This window comes from Stegostoma tigrinum, chromosome 35 (genome assembly GCF_030684315.1).
Source record: "Stegostoma tigrinum isolate sSteTig4 chromosome 35, sSteTig4.hap1, whole genome shotgun sequence".
In the NCBI taxonomy this organism is placed as follows: domain Eukaryota; kingdom Metazoa; phylum Chordata; class Chondrichthyes; order Orectolobiformes; family Stegostomatidae; genus Stegostoma; species Stegostoma tigrinum.
The window spans coordinates 21,147,404-21,164,946 of record NC_081388.1 but is presented as its reverse complement, the minus strand read 5'-3'; the positions used below and the strand labels follow the sequence as shown (position 1 = coordinate 21,164,946).

Here is a 17,543-nt window from a genome sequence, read left to right as displayed (position 1 = left end):
CACTCGCACTCACACTCACACTCAGGCACACACACTCTCACAATCATACACACACTCTCACATACACTCTCACACTCACACACTCTCACGCTCATACACGCACACTCTCATGCTCATACAAACACACTCACACGCTCATACACACACTCACACGCTCATACAAACACACTCACACGCTCATACACAAACTCTCACGCTCGCTCATACTCACTCACACACATATTCTCATACTCACACACCCTCTCATACTCACACTCTCTCATACTCATAAATGGTCTCTTGCACTCACACACACAGTCTCATAATCATTCTCACACTTACTCACACTCTTCGATGTGGCCATACTCACACAAATACACTCTCTCACACACAAGCACAAACTAACCCAGTCTTAAAGAAGAATTATACCTTAGAATTAATTATAATCTCACAAATTTAATGAGTTGACTTAACTGAGTGGAAATACAACAAGAATAAATCAGTTACGGTAGAGAAAGCAAAACAAAATGAATTATCCATTCAACTGTGAGATAAACATATTGTGAAAGCAGACAGCCTGCAAACAGTTTGTGATATAGAAAGCACCTCACTGGCTACTGTTGCATTAATACACAGTGTGACAGCGCTTACATGGAATTGAGGTTAGGAAGACTTGCCATTTCCATAGCATTTTTCACACCCGCAAGCTGATTGTTACTTATGAAATGTCACTGCTGTTGTAACGCTGGACAAATGTGGGTGACTTGGCACATTGAGGAGAGTTGTGCACGGCTCGCTAACTGGTCAGAGAGTGTTGTCTGTATTATTGTGATGCCCGTCAGGAAGATTGTCTGGCTTGGTTCTTTTCTCGCAGATGAAGAAGAATTTTGAAGAGCACACATTGTCATTCCATAGCCCGTATACATTCATGTGGGCACAATCCTCTTGATTACCAGCATCATTGGGTTCTCCTTCAGACCAAAACCTTTAAACATAAAAACATAAAAAGTGATCGCAAGACTGGTATACGGGGATTACAAAAGAAGTAATATTAGCCTAGAGCCCCTACAGTGCAGAAAGAGGCCATTTAGCCCAGCAAGTTTGCACCAATCCTCTGAAGAGCATCCCATCCAGACCGCTACCCTATCCCTGTATTTCCTGTGGCTAACTAACCTAATTTATACATCCCTGGACACTATATGGGCAATTTCCCACAGCTAATACACCTAGCCTGCACATCTTTAGACTGTGGGAGGAAACTGGAGCACCCGGAGGAAACCCACGCAGACACAGCGAGAACGTGCAAACTCCGCACAGACAGTCGACCGAGGCTGGAATCGAACCTGGGTCCCTGGTGCGCTAAACAGTGAACCACCTGAATAGTTTCTACTTGACATGTGGGAGGGGTAATTTGCAGCTAGCACCTGACAGGTCCATAGGACATATGCGACCTTCAGTCTTTTACCACAGTTCCACAAACCTCCCCCCAGCCCTGTCCTGAGCCTCTAATTCTCTAAATGACCAGCTGGAAGCACATGCGTATGACCAACTGCAGAAGTCTCCTTTATTCCTATGGGGCCCATTGGCAGTGACAAATCTGTGCTATGGCATCGGACTGGGAAGTGTGCCAAGTCCTGTTTGAACCGAGGCAGGGGCTGGGGTGACCCGAGGGAGACATTGGAAACCTTCACAATAAAGACAGAGGTTGTCCCAGTCACAGAGCGAGGCCACACAGAAATCAGGGACAAGGGTTCTGGCCTGAGCAGGCTTTCTCTCCATATTAGAGAGGATTTTTTAAAAAATTGGATTTCATTTAATGAAGTTCGATGAAGGAGCTCCACCAGAATTTGTTATTAAAAGATGAGACTCATATCCCCAAAATGATCCCAAATGATAATCAGGCAGTTTCTGACAGCTGTTACACAAGCTTCCATTCCATTGTGACAAAATATTAATTACTTCAAACAACATTCAGCTCCAGGAATCTTCACACTGATGATATTGGAACCACGTTTGAATATTAAACTATTTACTTTTGATGAAATAGACAGAGAAACAGAAAGAACAGGTGCAGGAGTAGGCCCTTCGATCCTGTTCCACTATTCAATAGGATTGTGGCTGTTCATCCAACTTAGTCCCCTGTTCCTCCTTTCTCCTTCATAACCTTTTGTTCCTTTAGCCTTGAGACGGCATCTAACTCCTTGAAATGATGCAATGTTTTTGACCTCAAAGGCTTTCCGTGACAGAGAATTCCACAGGCTCACCACTCTTGGGGTGAAGGCATTTTCCTCTAAAGTCCTTAGGTGAATGAATGAGGCCTTCTAACTTAATCAGGCAGCCACCCTCCAACATTAACATTTTGTAAACCTTTCATGAATTTACTTTTGATTTGTCTCGTAATCTGTGCCATCTTCCCATTGCCAGTTGTTCTCGATTTTATGGTCAGCCAGGCCAATCCAGTATTCTTTGGAGTCACTTTCTACTGTGACAAAATGCTGCAAGTAAAGAAAACAGAAAGAGTATATTCACAGGCCGGAAGATATTTGCTGCATTATATTTCTGCAGTGGAGGTCTCACTGCAGGATTAACTCTCAGATTACCAGCACTCCGGGATATCCCTGGTGACCAGCGGAATTGAAGATTAATCTCCCTGACACTGTGAACAATAGTAGGTTGTGAGATGGTTAACCAAACTAGTATTTTCAACAACAATTCTCCTTGGATATATTTGTTTCTGAGTGGCAAAATTACAGGACATAAGGAGTTTTGACTGAAAGTCAAAAATCATCCAATCAGATAATGAAAATCTATGCATTGTGATTGGCTCTGAGCAGTGTTGTGTCTGTGAAAGGCTAGGATCTTCAAGGGTGCCACACGATGGAATTCTGAGATTCCTCAGAAAAGAAACTGGATCTGGCTTTGAAATAGGCCCACGCAATCCTACAGCCAGGTCTGCTCGTCCTTTACAATCTCACATTGCCCTGATCGCACCTACACAGCGACCTCAGGCAGAGCCACACAGGAACAGGAGAACGCTCTTCACCTCCTCAATCTGCTTCATCATTCTGTCTGCCCAGAGCTGGCCTGCACCAGGACTCCATTCACCTCCCATGTTCAATAGGGTGGCTCAGTGGTTAGCACTGCAGCCTCACAGCACCAGGGAGCCGGGTTCAATTCCACCCACGGGTGCTTATGGAGTTTGCACATTCTCCCCATGTCTGTGTGGGTTTCCTCCGGTTTCCTCCCACAGCCCAAAGATGACAGCAAAATTGGTGGTTAGTGGACAGTGAAGAAGGTTATCTAAGATTACAGAAGAGATCTTGATCAATGGGCTGAGGACTGGCTGAGGGAGTTTTATTTGGATAAATACGAGGTATTTTATTTTGGCAATACAAACAAGGGCAGGATTTATACAGTTAAGGGTACGGCCCTGGGGAGTGTTGTACAACAGAGAGACCTCAGGGTTCAGGTACATCGTTCTTTAAAATTTGCATCTCGTGTAGGCAGGGTGGTTAAGAATGTGTCGAGCGCACCTGCCTTCTTTCACTTTCGCCAGACCTTTGAGTTTAGGAGTTGGGACATCATGTTGAGGTTGTACAAGATATTAGTGAGGCCTCTTCTGGAGCACTGTGTGCTGTGTTTGTCACCCTGTTATAGGAAGGGATATTATTAAACTGGAGAGGATTCAGAAAAGATTTCCCAGATGTGGCTGTGAATGGAGGGTTGACGTTATAAAATTAGGCTGGATCAGCTGGAACCTTTCTCACTGGACCATAGGAGGTTGAGGGGTGACCTTATAGAGGTTTATAAAAGGGTGAGGGGCATAGGTAAGGTGGATAGCAAAGGTCATTTCCCTAGGGTGGGGAGTTCCAGACCACAGTTTTAAGGTGAGAGGAGAAGGATTTAAAAAGGACAGGAGGAGCAATTCTTTTACCCAGAGATTGTGGAATGAATAGCCAGAGAAGTGGTAGATGCAGGTGCAAGTACAATGATTAAAATACATTTAGAGAAGTTAATGAATAGAAAAGGTATGGAGTAAAGGTCTGGGGGGATATGGGCCAACTACTCACAAATGGGACTCGATTAGTTTGGGAACACGGTCAGCATGGACGAATTAGACTGGAAGATCTATTTCTGTGCTGTCTGACTCTATGACTGACTGTGCAAATTAGGTGGATTGGCCATGCTAAATTGCCCTGTAGTGTCCGGGGATGTGGAGGCTAGGTGCATTAGCTATTGATAGTGTGGGGGAGGGGATCTGGGTGGGATGCTCTTCAGAGGGTCAGAACAGACCTGCTGGGCTGAACAGCCTCCATCTGCACTGCAGGGATTCTCTGATTCTTCTGATAGGTTTGCTGAACAAAATTTGGCCCGCTTTACATGGGGAAAATCTTTGCAAGCCAGTCTCGAACCAGTGCTCGACATGTAAATGTAATTTCACCTGCTCGTGAGCTGTGTTAATGCTCACAAGGTAGGACTGTTGCAGGGAGCAGTACATCTTGCTGGAGGTCCACGTGTTTCTTTTCGTTGAAAAGAGGTAACAGCTCTCATTGAAATATATCCAATGCTGTGGGCACTGAGGTTTCTGGCATGCTGTAAGAGATTTAGGAGGTAAGACATAGAATTATACATTCAGCCCATCGATCATGACCAATTTCACACTGAATTACCAACACTGAGAGAACCAGTTGACAGAGTAATGAGAATTGTATGAAATGAACACGTAAGTAAAGGATGTTTGTTGAACCACAGTTTTTAGTTTAAGAGGGATTCAAGACATTTTAATGCTTTCCTTTTAGTTGTGGATTCCCCGTTTCTATAAGCATTAACAGCCATCCCTTTGGGCAACCTGGGTCATGAGCCAAGACCAATGAAAACATTAGCTCCTATTCTTACAACAGTGAGTTACTGGCTTGGCTTCATTCTTGTCTTTTAAGTGCTTAGATCAGTTGCTCTTTGTGCAGTTTCATACCTTGGCCACCAATCTGCTGCCTGGTTCCAGTCCTGGAGGGCTGTATGAAAACAGGGCCTCCTGATGTCAGGATAGCACACAGCACCATGGGTCACAAATCAGAGAGGGTGCAGAGGTGTTCATCAGAATGGACAGCCTACCACCCACCCCAACCCCACCACACACACACTCTCTCTCGCTCTCTCTCTCCCCCCCCCCCCCCACACACACACACACACACACACACACACACACACACACACACACACACACTCTGTTCATTTGACCAGATCGCTCACTATTCGAAATGGTCAAAACTGACACAACACAACACTGGCATCTCCACATCATACTCAGATTAAAACAAAGAACTGTGGATGCTGGAAATCTGCAACACAAATGGGAGTTGCTGGAGAAACTCAGCAGGCCTGACAGCTTCTGGGATGGATGTGTTTTGATGAAGGGTCACTGGACTTGAATTACCTCTGTTTCTCTCTCCATAGATGCTGCCCAGACCTGCTGAGTTTCTCCAGCATTTTCTATTTGTTTGCTTATTATTTAATCTCTGTGATTCATAGAAACATACACTGACTTTAATTAAAGTCACAACTTCAAAACTCACCAGGTTCAGGTAACATTTTGATTTTCATGGATAATGTGTTCATGAAGTTTTCGATCTTCTGCAAAAACTCTGTCAAAACTGAACAGCAGAAGGAAATCCAGAATCAATAAAAAGGTGTGATAAATACACAGTAACACACACACTCTCTCACACACGCACACACAGGCACTCATGCACACGCACTCACATACTGTCACTCTCACACACTCACTCGCACACACACACTCACACACACACTCACACAATTACACATACACACAGACACACACACTGGTACATACACACACATAGACAGACACACAAAGACACACTCATACACACACAATTACACATATGCACACACACACACTCATGCACAAATACATAGACACACATAAATTCACAAACACACACTCTGATGCACACTAATCTCACTCACACACACACACACATAATAAATCTCATACTCACAGACACACAAAATAAAATAAAGTTTATATAAGTAAATCAGAGTAAAATAAATTTGCACTGCTGAAGGATGGTAAGGTATGACAGGACAGTTTGGTCTCGTGGAAATTGTGCTCTGTCAAATGTACAAGTTAAGAATGTATCAGGTAACTATGCTTTCAGGACGTGTCAGCAGATGCAGCAGCCTGAGACCCGGCTTTCAGATTGCCAGCAGCAGCTGGAGTCCCTGTGGATTTCCCCAGCAGCCTGAGAGCCATGTGGAAAGCACATTCAGACAGATGGTCTCCTAGTAGGCTAGGATTGTGGTTGCAGAGAGGAACAGGCTGACCACTCAGCAAGTCCAAGAGAACGAGGCAGTTCATTCAGAAGTCCCCTGGGGTCCAACATACTAAATGGCTTTGGGATAGTGGTGAGGGATTTGGTTCCCCAGAGGTGTGCAAGCAGAGCCAAGCTGCTCTGCTGTAGACAAGAGAAGATAGAAGAATGAAGCGGAGTTTTGAAAGGGGATTTCGGATTTAGGCGTGTTTCTGTGGGAAAAGACATGACTCCAGGGTGGTGTGCATCCTGTCAGGATTAAGGATGTCACTGAGCAGCTGTAGGACATTCTGAACAGCCAGGGGCCAATGTCAAACATTGGTCTCAATGACTTATGCAGAAAAGGGCAAGAGGCCCTGAAATAAGATTCAGGGAACCAGGTCGGAGGTTGAAAAGTACAATACTTAAAATACTCATTTCTGGATAATTCCTAGCTCCATGTGCAATCAAGGAATGGAGAGGGACCAGAGGGATCCAGGAATGTGGCCAGAAACCTATATGTGAGCAGGACTGGATTGGGTGTTCTCACAGGGAGATGTGCTCACGCTGCGGGGAAGGGTTTAACTGAGGTCGGCGGTGAGGTGGGAAGGTGATGGTGGATTCGGGAAGGACAAGCTCAGACCTGGCAATAGGAGATTCCAGAAGCACACAAAGTGAAGAAGAAAAATTGAGATTATAACAATCTCAAAAAAAACTTAAATCTTCAGAAGTCCCAGAAGAGTATATACGGCGCAGTGGTGAGTAGATTAAAAGGAAATTTGGAAAGTAAAAAAGAGGATATCAGAAAATATCAGATGGTAAAATCAAAGAAAATGCAAAGGTGTTTATTCAGTGCATTAAAAGCAAAGCAATGGCTAAGGGATGTCCAGGAGAACTTGTGCGAGATGCAAAAGACGGGGAGTAGGTTCTTCATGAATATTTTGACTCTGTCGTCATGAAGTGGGAGCGGAGTGTGGGTTGGGGAAACAATGCAGACCATCCCATTTAACAGGAGGAGTGTGACACATTAAATACAATAAGCAGAACGGCAAGGGGAATCTGGGAGGAAATGACCATCAGTAAGGCAGATATATTTCCCAGACTGGCAGAATTGTATCCTGGCGGTTAAAGGAGGACAGGGACGAAATAGTAGACGCTCTGAAGATCGTTTTCCAATCTTCACTTGAGCTCCCAGTGGGCTGGGGAAATATGAATGTGGCGTTGGTTAAAGACAGGGTGGGGAATAAGCCAAATGACTATCGGCTGGTGGGTCTGACTGTCACTGGTGGAGAAACGTGTCCAGATCAACTGTGCAGGACAAAATAAACTGTCATTAAAAAGGCATGGATTAATCAGGGAGAGGCTGCATGCCATTGTTTGGGGAAGGTTGTAATTTACTAATTTGAAAGAATATTTTGAGGAATAACAAAGAGGATGGATGTGGGTAGCACAGTGGATGTTGTCTACATGGACTTTAGTAAGGGATTTGCTGAGGTCAGATATAACAGACTGGTCCTTTCCTCTGTTCCTTTCCCTCTCTCTCAGTTTTCCTCCCCCTCTCTCCCTTTCCCTCTCTCTCAGTTTTCCTCCCCCTCTCTCCCTTTCCCTCTCTCTCAGTTTTCCTCCCCCTCTCTCCCTTTCCCTCTCTCTTTGTTTCTCCCATCTCTCTTTCTCTTTACTTCACCCTCTATTCTCTTCCCCCTCTTTCCCTTGATCTGCCTCTCTTTCTGATGATATTCCTCCTCCATTGGGGTTGAGCTGACTCTCTCAGACCTCCGGCGAGGGGGAATGTTGGGAGCTGCTGACACCTGCAGGGGTCTGGCCCTCACTCCAATAAGAATTACATTCACTTGGAGCCCGGCTCAAGCACACCTCAGACTCCACTGAAGCCCTGTTGTGTAACTGAAAGGTGATTTGCAATTGAAAACTTGGTTGTTGCTCAGCTTTAGGGATTAACATCTCGGATGGTTTGGTCAACACAGACATGGTGGGCCGAAGGGCCTGTTCCTGCACTGTGCACTTCTCTGTTCTATGACTGAATTGGAGTAGCTCCCATTCACTCAGTCAGGGGGAACTGTAAAGATGAGGGGACAGAGACATCCATGCCTGAATCCTTGCTGGGTATCTGGAACTCTGCCCTTCCATTGATTCAATACTATCCCACTTACCTCCTTCACTCATCTGTGTCACTTGATCCTGGACTTGCTGCTTGAAATCTTTCAGGTCTGAGTTTTCCGAAACTGAAATGCAAGAAACAATTTAAAATTCGAGCTGAGGCAAGAATTTAGCCCACAGTAGCTGTGAGTTTCCAGTAGCAGGAGTGGGGAGAATGAATCCCAGCACCTCCCTGGAAAAGCTACATGACCAGAAGAATGTGAATTGATGTTGCGATTTGGAGGAAGTCGGACAAATGGACTCACTGTGTAGCTTGTAATTGGTTCTGTAGGGGGTTATACAGGAAGTGCAGGAGTTTAAGGCAGCTCCCAGCCATCAGTTGTTGAAGAAATCCCCAGAAATAAAGGGGAAGGAGGTCGATACAGGAAAGGCATATAAGAACATAAGGCAATAACCACTGCCCTGAGCTAGCACCTTTCACGCAGTGAAACACCTCAAGGGCACTTCACAGGAGTGTTTTACCACTGTCTGCGGAGAGAGAGACAGGGTTAATGTTTCGAGTCTGCCAAAGTGTTGAGGGGGAATTGTACCAGACACGGAACATTTACTATTTTTCTCTGTCTCCACAGATGCTGCCAGACCTGCTGACTTTCCCTGGCGTTGTCTGTGTCTCTTTCTGATTTCCAGCGTCTGCTTTAACTTTTACTCAGCATCATGTGACACTGAGCTACTTCCAGTAAATGAGGACAGCCAGCTCAGAGCTGGCGGGTTTGAAACAGTATCCTGAAGGGGGAGAGCAAGTTAGTGAGGGGGAGAGAGCTTCAAGGAGAAAAGCTTAGAGGTTTACCGCCTTGATCTATATTGTCAATGGTGGAGTGTAAGAGGCCAGAACTGGAGGAGCATTGAGATGACAAATGCTTGTAGACCACCCAGAATCCCTTTGTGTCTCTCTCTTCTGTTACGATACCCAAATCTCCAATCCCTGTCTGCCTTCCACAGGTATGCTGTGCACCTTTAAATCTTCATTGAATTTGTTCCCCTGGGTTCCAGTATTTGGTTCCCATCCACCTTCGGTGCACTGAAGCACTCGGACATAAAGGTATTGCACAATTACTGAGAAATGTTACTGTCACAGCCACTTGGGAGCCTTGGCATCAGGTCGAGTCAGTGTTTGAGTTCAAATCCCACTGTAACAACCTGCGGAATAAACTTGGTTTGTTTGTGAACTAGTGAAGGAGTTAAGAATGAGTAAAACTCCATCTTGTTTCATCGCAGCTGCTGGGGAACAGAGACAGCAAGAACTGCTGATGCTGGAGTCAGAGGGAACACACTGTGTGGATCTGGAGGAACACAGCAGGCCAGGCAGCACCAGAGGGGCAGGAACGTTGATGTTTTAGGTCCCAACCAAACCCGAAATGTCAGCTTTCCTGCTCCTCTGATCCTGCCTGGCCTAGTGGGGAACAGAAACCTGATTTGTCCTCTAATCCTACCCTGTGGGGTTACTGGAGCTGCAGCCTTGTGAGAGCCACATACCACTGACTGAACTGCAGTAGGCTTCATCAAACATGATTATACACAGAGGTGGGTGAGAGGTGACATCTGATCTGGAGCTCTATACACTCAGGCTCCACATCTGATGTTACTGAGCTCCTTTCACACATGCTCCATATCGAGACCGAGAGTATAATTCCCTTTAACTCACAGTGCCCACTGAATCCAGCTGATGAAAATAAACAAGGAAAATAGGTATCCTGTTTGGGCTAATTCAGGACAAATAAATACATCCATATCAGCGTTTCCTGCAAAAAATTCCAAATATTGTTAGAATAGCTAAATAATAAGTTGCAATGTGACTGAGATTCCAATGATTTGCCTTTACTGGAGATTGGGACACTAGGGCAGGTACGGATGGAATTCTTCTAGTGATACTGATCTGACAGGTGAATTCACAATCTACTGATTCCACAGGTGAATTTACAATCATGTTGATTCAACTGATAATAAATTCATAATGGCACTTAATTCACTGAAGAATTCATAATGACATTTATTCAACTGATGAATTTGTAAGGACACTCATGAATTTGCAATGAAATTGATTTCACTGGTGAATTCACAATGTAATTGATTTCTCTGATGAATTTGCAGTAATAATGATTTCACAGATGAATCCACAATGAAATTGCAGTGATGAATTAGCAATGACACTGATTGCATTGCTGAATTCACAATGAAGCTGATTTCACTGATGAATTTGCAATAACACTGATTTCACTAATGGATTCACAATGACACTAATTTCACTGACAAACTCACAATGACATTTTTCCACCGATGCTCAACTTACCGTTTGTCAGTGCTTGTGAAATTTGAGTCTGGGCTTGTGGTGGAAGCTCCTTCACTCTGCTATTCATCTGTGACCCTGAGAAGAATTTAGATGCAAAGTGAATTTGGGGCTAGGAGATTGGAAATGAAATTCTCTTAAATCAAATTAACAGCAACAAACCCTTCGACGTTACCCTCAAAAAGGTCAGAATGATCGACAGGTTTAGATCTGTCACAGTCTGAAACCGCCAGAAGCCCACTGTCACCACAAGATTTGAGAAACAAAACCCTCTATTGCTACCCTCTCAAGGGCACTGAGTCACAGACAATAAACACTAGCCTGCACACATCCCAGGAATGAATTAAAATAATTTCAATATGGACACCAAAGTGTAAAATTACTCACATTTAATAACTGCAGTGACCAGGACCATAAGGATGAGGCCCAGAACGATGAAGTTGAGGAACATGAGTACTTTTCCAGAGGAGATTGATTTGAATGCATTGCCTGAGATAATTCAATCAGGAAACTGGTTAGGATATTGTATTGAACCATATTAAAATCTTCAAAATAAAGAGTATAGACATGACTGATGCCAAATTAACAAAGTGTGAAGCTGGATGAACACAGCAGGCCAAGCAGCATCTCAGGAGCACAAAAGCTGACATTTCGGGCCTAGACCCTTCATCAGAGAGGGGGATGGGGAGAGGGATCTGAAATAAATAAGGAGAGAGGGGGAGGCGGACTGAAGATGGATAGAGGAGAAGATAGGTGGAGAGGACAGTAGGGGTGGGGAGGTAGGGAGGGGATAGGTCAGTACGGGGAGGACAGACAGGTCAAGGAGGTGGGATGAGGTTAGTAGGTAGATGGGGGTGCGTCTTGGGGTGGGAGGAAGGGATGGATGAGAGGAAGAACAGGTTAGGGAGGCAGAGACAGGTTGGACTGGTTTTGGGATGCAGTGGGGGGAGGGGAAGAGCTGGGCTGGTTGTGTGGTGCAGTGGGGGGAGGGGACGAACTGGGCTGGTTTTGGGATACAGTGGGGGAGGGGGAGATTTTGAAGTTAGTGAAGTCCACATTGATACTATTGGGCTGCAGGGTTCCCAAGCGGAATATGAGTTGCTGTTCCTGCAACCTTCGGGTGGCACCCTTATGGCACTGCAGGAGGCCCAGGATGGACATGTTATCTGAGGAATGGGAGGGGGAGCTGAAATGGTTTGCGACTGGGAGGTGCAGTTGTTTATTGCGAACCGAACGGAGGTGTTCTGCAAAGCGGTCCCCAAGCCTCTGCTTGGTTCCCCCAATGTAGAGGAAGCCACACCGTGTACAGCGAATGCAGTATACCACATTGGCAGATGTGCAGATGAACATCTGCTCGATGTGAAATATCATTTTGGGGTCTGGTATGGCGGTGAGGGAGGAGGTGTGGGGGCAAGTGTAGCATTTCCTGCGGTTGCAGGGGAAGGTGCCGGGTGTGGTGGGGTTGGAGGGTAGAGTGGAGCAGACAAGGGAGTCCCGGAGATAGTGGTCTCTCCAGAAGGCAGACAAGGGTGGGGATGGAAGAATGTCTTTAGTGGTAGGGTCGGATTGTAGATGGTGGAAGTGTCGGAGGATGATGCGTTGTATCCGGATGTTGGTGTGGTGGTGTGTGAGGACGAGGGGGATTCTCTTAGGGCGGTTGTGGCGGGGGCGAGGTGTGAGGGATGTGTTGCGGGAAATACGGGAGATGCGGTCAAGGGCATTCTCGACCACTGCGGGGGGGATGTTGTGGCTCTTGAAGACCGAGGACATCTGGGATGTGCGGGAGTGGAATGCCTCATCGTGGGAGCAGATGCGGCGGAGGCGGAGGAATTGGGAATAGGGGATGGAATTTTTGCAGGAGGGTGGGTGGCAGGAGGTGTGTTCTCAGTAGCTGTGGAGTCGGTGAGCTTGAAATGGACATCAGTTTCTAGCTGGTTGCCTGAGATGGAGACTGAGAGGTCCAGGAAGGTGAGGGATGTGTTGAAGATGGTCCAGGTGAAGGTTGGGGTGGAAGTTGTTGGTGAAGTGGATGAACTGTTCAAGCTCCTCTGGGGAACAAGAGGCAGCGCCGATACAGTCATCAATGTAACGGAGGAAGAGGTGGGGTTTGGGGCCTGTGTAGGTGTGGAAGAGGGACTGTTCCACGTAACCTACAGAGAGGCAGGCATAGCTTGGGCCCATGCGGGTATCTTGGTACATGTTCACTCCATGATTGAATTCCATGCCTTCTTCAGCTCTTTGGTCTGCACTCTGCTTTGTAAATCTGTCTCTGCTTCCCTTAGCACTCTCTCCTAATTTAATGTGTTGCCTTGAGAATGAATCTGTAACCAAGCTGTCACTCAGCTGACTGACCCTCTCCATTACATAGTTCAGTGCCAAGAAGCTTTTGAGAATTTGACCGCGATGAAGGAGGTGCTGGTTATATAAGAGTGTGGTTAGCAGAGATAAGGAAGCAAACAGGCAGATACTAAGAGATGCAGCAAATACTGAGCTGATAACGAACAGAAGCCTGAGTGAGAGAGGCAATCTCCCTGCATATGTTGAGTTTTGCAATAGTATCGACCTTTCCTTTTTGCCTACGTGCACGGCCAGTGGTCACTCCCGAAATAAATAGTGCGAGAACTACAGAAGTGCAATCCTTCTGAAACGAACCAGAACTTTGCCAGTTTTGAAATGTGGGTAAACGCTATTTAAAATGAATCATGAATATTGCCCAAGAAGACGTTAATTGGAGAGGATCTTGATGGAGAAGACCTCATGATTAACAACCCCGTCTCACTCAATACAAGTCAATATACATTCCACATTAAGCAGAGGTTCACCTGCACATCTGCCAATGTGGTATACTGCATCCACTGTACCCGGTGCGGCTTTCTCTACATTGGGGAAACCAAGCGGAGGCTTGGGGACCGCTTTGCAGAACACCTCCGCTCAGTTCGCAACAAACAACTGCACCTCCCAGTCGCAAACCATTTCCACTCCCCCTCCCATTCTCTTGATGACATGTCCATCATGGGCCTCCTGCACTGCCACAATGATGCCACCCGAAGGTTGCAGGAACAGCAACTCATATTCCGCCTGGGAACCCTGCAGCCATATGGTATCAATGTGGACTTCACCAGTTTCAAAATCTCCCCTTCCCCCACTGCATCCCTAAACCAGCCCAGTTCATCCCCTCCCCCCACTGCACCACACAACCAGCCCAGCTCTTCCCCCCCACCCACTGCATCCCAAAACCAGTCCAACCTGTCTCTGCCTCCCTAACCGGTTCTTCCTCTCACCCATCCCTTCCTCCCACCCCAAGCCGCACCCCCAGCTACCTACTAACCTCATCCCACCTCCTTGACCTGTCCGTCTTCCCTGGACTGACCTATCCCCTCCCTACCTCCCCACCCACACCTTCTCCACCTATCTTCTTTACTCTCCATCTTCGGTCTGCCTCCCCCTCTCTCCCTATTTATTCCAGTTCCCTCCCCCCATCCCCCTCTCTGATGAAGGGTCTAGGCCCGAAACGTCAGCTTTTGTGCTCCTGAGATGCTGCTTGGCCTGCTGTGTTCATCCAGCCTCACATTTTATTATCCAGAAATTCAGGTTACTGACTTTCAGGACTGTTGCAGTTTGTCTGTGAACTTGCCTTTCATTGCTCTGTTACAGCCTGTGACCTGAGGGTGGAAAGATCTCAGACTCCACCTTAATTCAGGTCCCTCAAAGCATGACCTGCCACAGAAAGTATGTTAGTGTTAGTAAGCAAACAGCTGAATAGGAGCCCAGATGTGCCTGTCAATGTGCTATTTGTAAATATCAATGAGCTATTATAAACATTCTGTTGAATCCTTCAATACCATGCTACACATATCCCAGTTTCTTATGTTATTCAGGATGACTTGGGAATTATGGTGCTGGGTAAAGCCCTGAATAATGACTGTTTACTCAGCAGCAAACCCAAGGCAAAACAGTGACACATTGATTTACAATCCAAATTTACCTGCACGCTGTCGAGAATGCGGATGCTTTTCTTCACTATCCAGATCGAATTTCTCAAAATCATAGTAATCTTGTTCTCCAGCCATTCTGCCAAGCTGTGCAGGAAGTGGTGCTCAGCTTTGTGAGGAGCTGATGAGGGACTGCGTAGCTTTATCTCTCCTGAGTAAGAGATGATTAAGAGCAGTTCCTAAAATCCAAACGTGACTTGCTCTGTCACCACCCGTGCCCTGTTTTAGCAGAATTGAAACAGTTTGATAGAAAAGCTGACATGGGCACTTATGGTTGGACAGACACAAGTCAGAAGGCAGGGAATGACAGAAAAACTCAAGTTACCAAAGCATCAGCACTCAGCACCAGCATCACAAACAGTTTAGGAAATTTATGTCAATATATTCTCTTCACTTCAGGAGCTCAGGCTCCTACTTATGGTTTGTACAGAGAGTGAAGTTTTTGAATGGATGGATGTAACATAATGTGTCATAATAAGAGATCACAACCTTAGATTACTCGTGGGCGTGTCAAATCTTCAAATATACTGCATGTTTTTTTTCAAAATAGCACAGACAATGGCTGTGGATATAAATTCAGTAGCTGTCTGGCAAAGCACTATGTGAACCCATGGAATGTCACATCTTCAGAGTGTCAAGGAAACATCAAAGAGAAACTTAAAAAGGGGAGATAATAGGTAGCTGACACTACCCCATTCAATTTTTCCTTTATTTATTCACAGGATGAGAGCATCACTGGCCAGGTCAGCATTTATTACTCATCCATAATTTCCCAGAGGGCAGTTAATAGTCAACTACGTTACTTTGGGTCTGGATTTGCTTGTAGGCCAGGCCAGGTAAGGATGGCAGTTTCCTTCCCTAAAGGACATCAGTGAACCAGATGGGTTTTTCCAACAATCAACAATGGTTTTCTGGTCAGCATTAGACTCTTACTTCCAATTTTTTTTTTGAAAATGTTGGAATTCAAATTCCACCAATGCCACGATGAGATTCAAAGCCAGGATCCCAGAACATTACCTAGGTCTCTGGATTGAGAGTCTAGCAATAATAAAACGAGGCCATCACCTCACTTAAAGTCATTGCCCGTGGATAACATTCTAAACTCCAGAGATGTTTATGTTCAGCCATTTCAGATAGATGCAAAAAGGGGTAAAAATCATTTGCAATCTGCGGCTTGTGTGTATTTGTGAGGCTGATATATCCCCAGCTTGTGCTGCGAAGGTCAAGGCTTGAGGACTGCCCTGCATTGCAGGTGAGAAAATGCTTTCTCTTGCTGTGAGTCCTCTAAGCTAGGAAAGTTTGAGAAGGAAACAGACCAACTGAAACAAAAAATGGGTGCAAAGCTTTTACAAGTCTCCACATTGCCCCCAGCTAGAGTATCCTGTTCACGTCTGGGTCCCGTACTTTAAGAACAACATCAAAGCCTTGAGATGCAAGTGATCTTGACTAGGATGATATCAGGAGTGTGAGAGTTCAGCTGTATGTGGAGAGGCTACAAGTGTTCTCATTGTGGCAGAGAAAAACAACACCAGACAAAGTTAAGCAAGATGTTCAAAATGAGGAGGAGCTTTGAGTAAATCAGGAGGAACTGTTACCTCTGTAAAGTGGTAAAGAACACAAGAACCAGGAGCAGGAGTAGGCCACCTGCCCCATCGAGCCTGCCCTGCCATTCAATAGGATCATGGCTGATCTTTTCATGGTCTCAGCTCCACTTACCCACCCTACACCATAACCCTTAATTCCTTTACTGTTCACAAATCTATCCATCTTTGCCTTAAGAACATCCAACAAGGTAGCTTCAACTGCTTCACTGGGCAGGGTATTCCACAGATTCAGAACCCTTTGAGTGCACACGTTCCTCCTCAGCTCAGTCCTAAACCTGCTTCCCCCTTATTTTGAGGCTATGTCCCCTAGTTCTAGTTTCACCCACCAGTGGAAACAACTTCACTGCTCCTGAGTTATCTATTGACTTCATAATTTTATATGTTTCTAGAAGATTCCCCCCTCATTCTTCCAAATTCTGTGGAGTATTGTCCCAGTCTCTCATCATAAGCCAACCCTGTTAACTCCAGAATCAACCTAGTGACCCTCCTCTGCACCGCCCCCGCCCCCCCCACCCCGCCCCGCCCCGGGCCAGTACATCCTTCCTCAGGTAAGGAGCCCGAAACTATACACAGCACTGCATCCATAATTTGAGGTTAGAGGTTCCAAAGGTTCCAAAGAAACTAAGGGCACAGAATGAGGCCATTCAACCCAAGAAGCCTGTGCTGCTTCCTCATTCATAATCCCTCATCCTTCCTTTTTCTTTATCTATAACACTGTGCATTGCTCACCCCAAGATTACATGCTCAGTTCCTTTTTAAAATTACTTATAGAACCAGTTTCAAGAATTTGTAGATCCTGTTAGCTCTCTAAGTGAAAAAAATTCTCCTCACTCCACTCCCCCGGCCCCCACCCCCGACAATCACTTGCAAATTGTTTGGAAGCCAAGAGGCCTCTTGGTTGGTTTGTGATGTAAACAGTGTGGGTTCGATTCCCTTCACCAACTGAGGTCACCATGAAGGACTGTCCTTCTCAAGCTCTCCCCTCGCCTAAAGCACGCTGACCTTCAGGTTAAACCCCGACCAGCCATCTCTCTCTCTCTCTGATGAGAGGGTAGCCAGATGGTTCTCTCTGACACTCATTGCTACTTTACAACCAGGTCCAAGCGTTTGATAAAACAACACAAGTAATGGACTTTACACTGACCCCTCGCAGAAACAGAGTGACAAGCTTTTTACCCAGAGGGTCACTATTCAC

The 17,543-nt window shown here is 45.8% G+C and overlaps 1 protein-coding gene across 3 annotated transcripts; it reads right to left on the bottom strand.

Moving 5' to 3' along the window:
* Positions 1-448: 448 nt before the first annotated feature.
* On the bottom strand, positions 449-14,947 carry LOC125447541 (asialoglycoprotein receptor 1-like). Of its 3 annotated transcripts, XM_048522013.2 has the most exons (9): positions 14,738-14,870; positions 14,387-14,469; positions 11,140-11,241; positions 10,756-10,830; positions 8,462-8,533; positions 5,553-5,630; positions 4,421-4,572; positions 2,362-2,474; positions 449-964 (listed from the first exon to the last, which is right to left on the bottom strand). In XM_048522013.2, exons 2-9 carry the CDS (start codon positions 14,391-14,393, stop codon positions 784-786), a joined length of 780 nt encoding a protein of 259 aa, XP_048377970.1. In that variant the 5' UTR covers positions 14,394-14,469; positions 14,738-14,870; the 3' UTR covers positions 449-783. The 3 variants fall into 3 exon arrangements, with proteins under 3 accessions (XP_048377970.1, XP_048377969.1, XP_048377968.1); XM_048522012.2 differs by lacking the exon at positions 14,387-14,469 and having other exon boundaries at positions 4,448-4,572; positions 14,738-14,947; XM_048522011.2 differs by lacking the exon at positions 14,387-14,469 and having other exon boundaries at positions 14,738-14,944.
* Between the last annotated feature and the right edge of the window lie 2,596 nt (positions 14,948-17,543).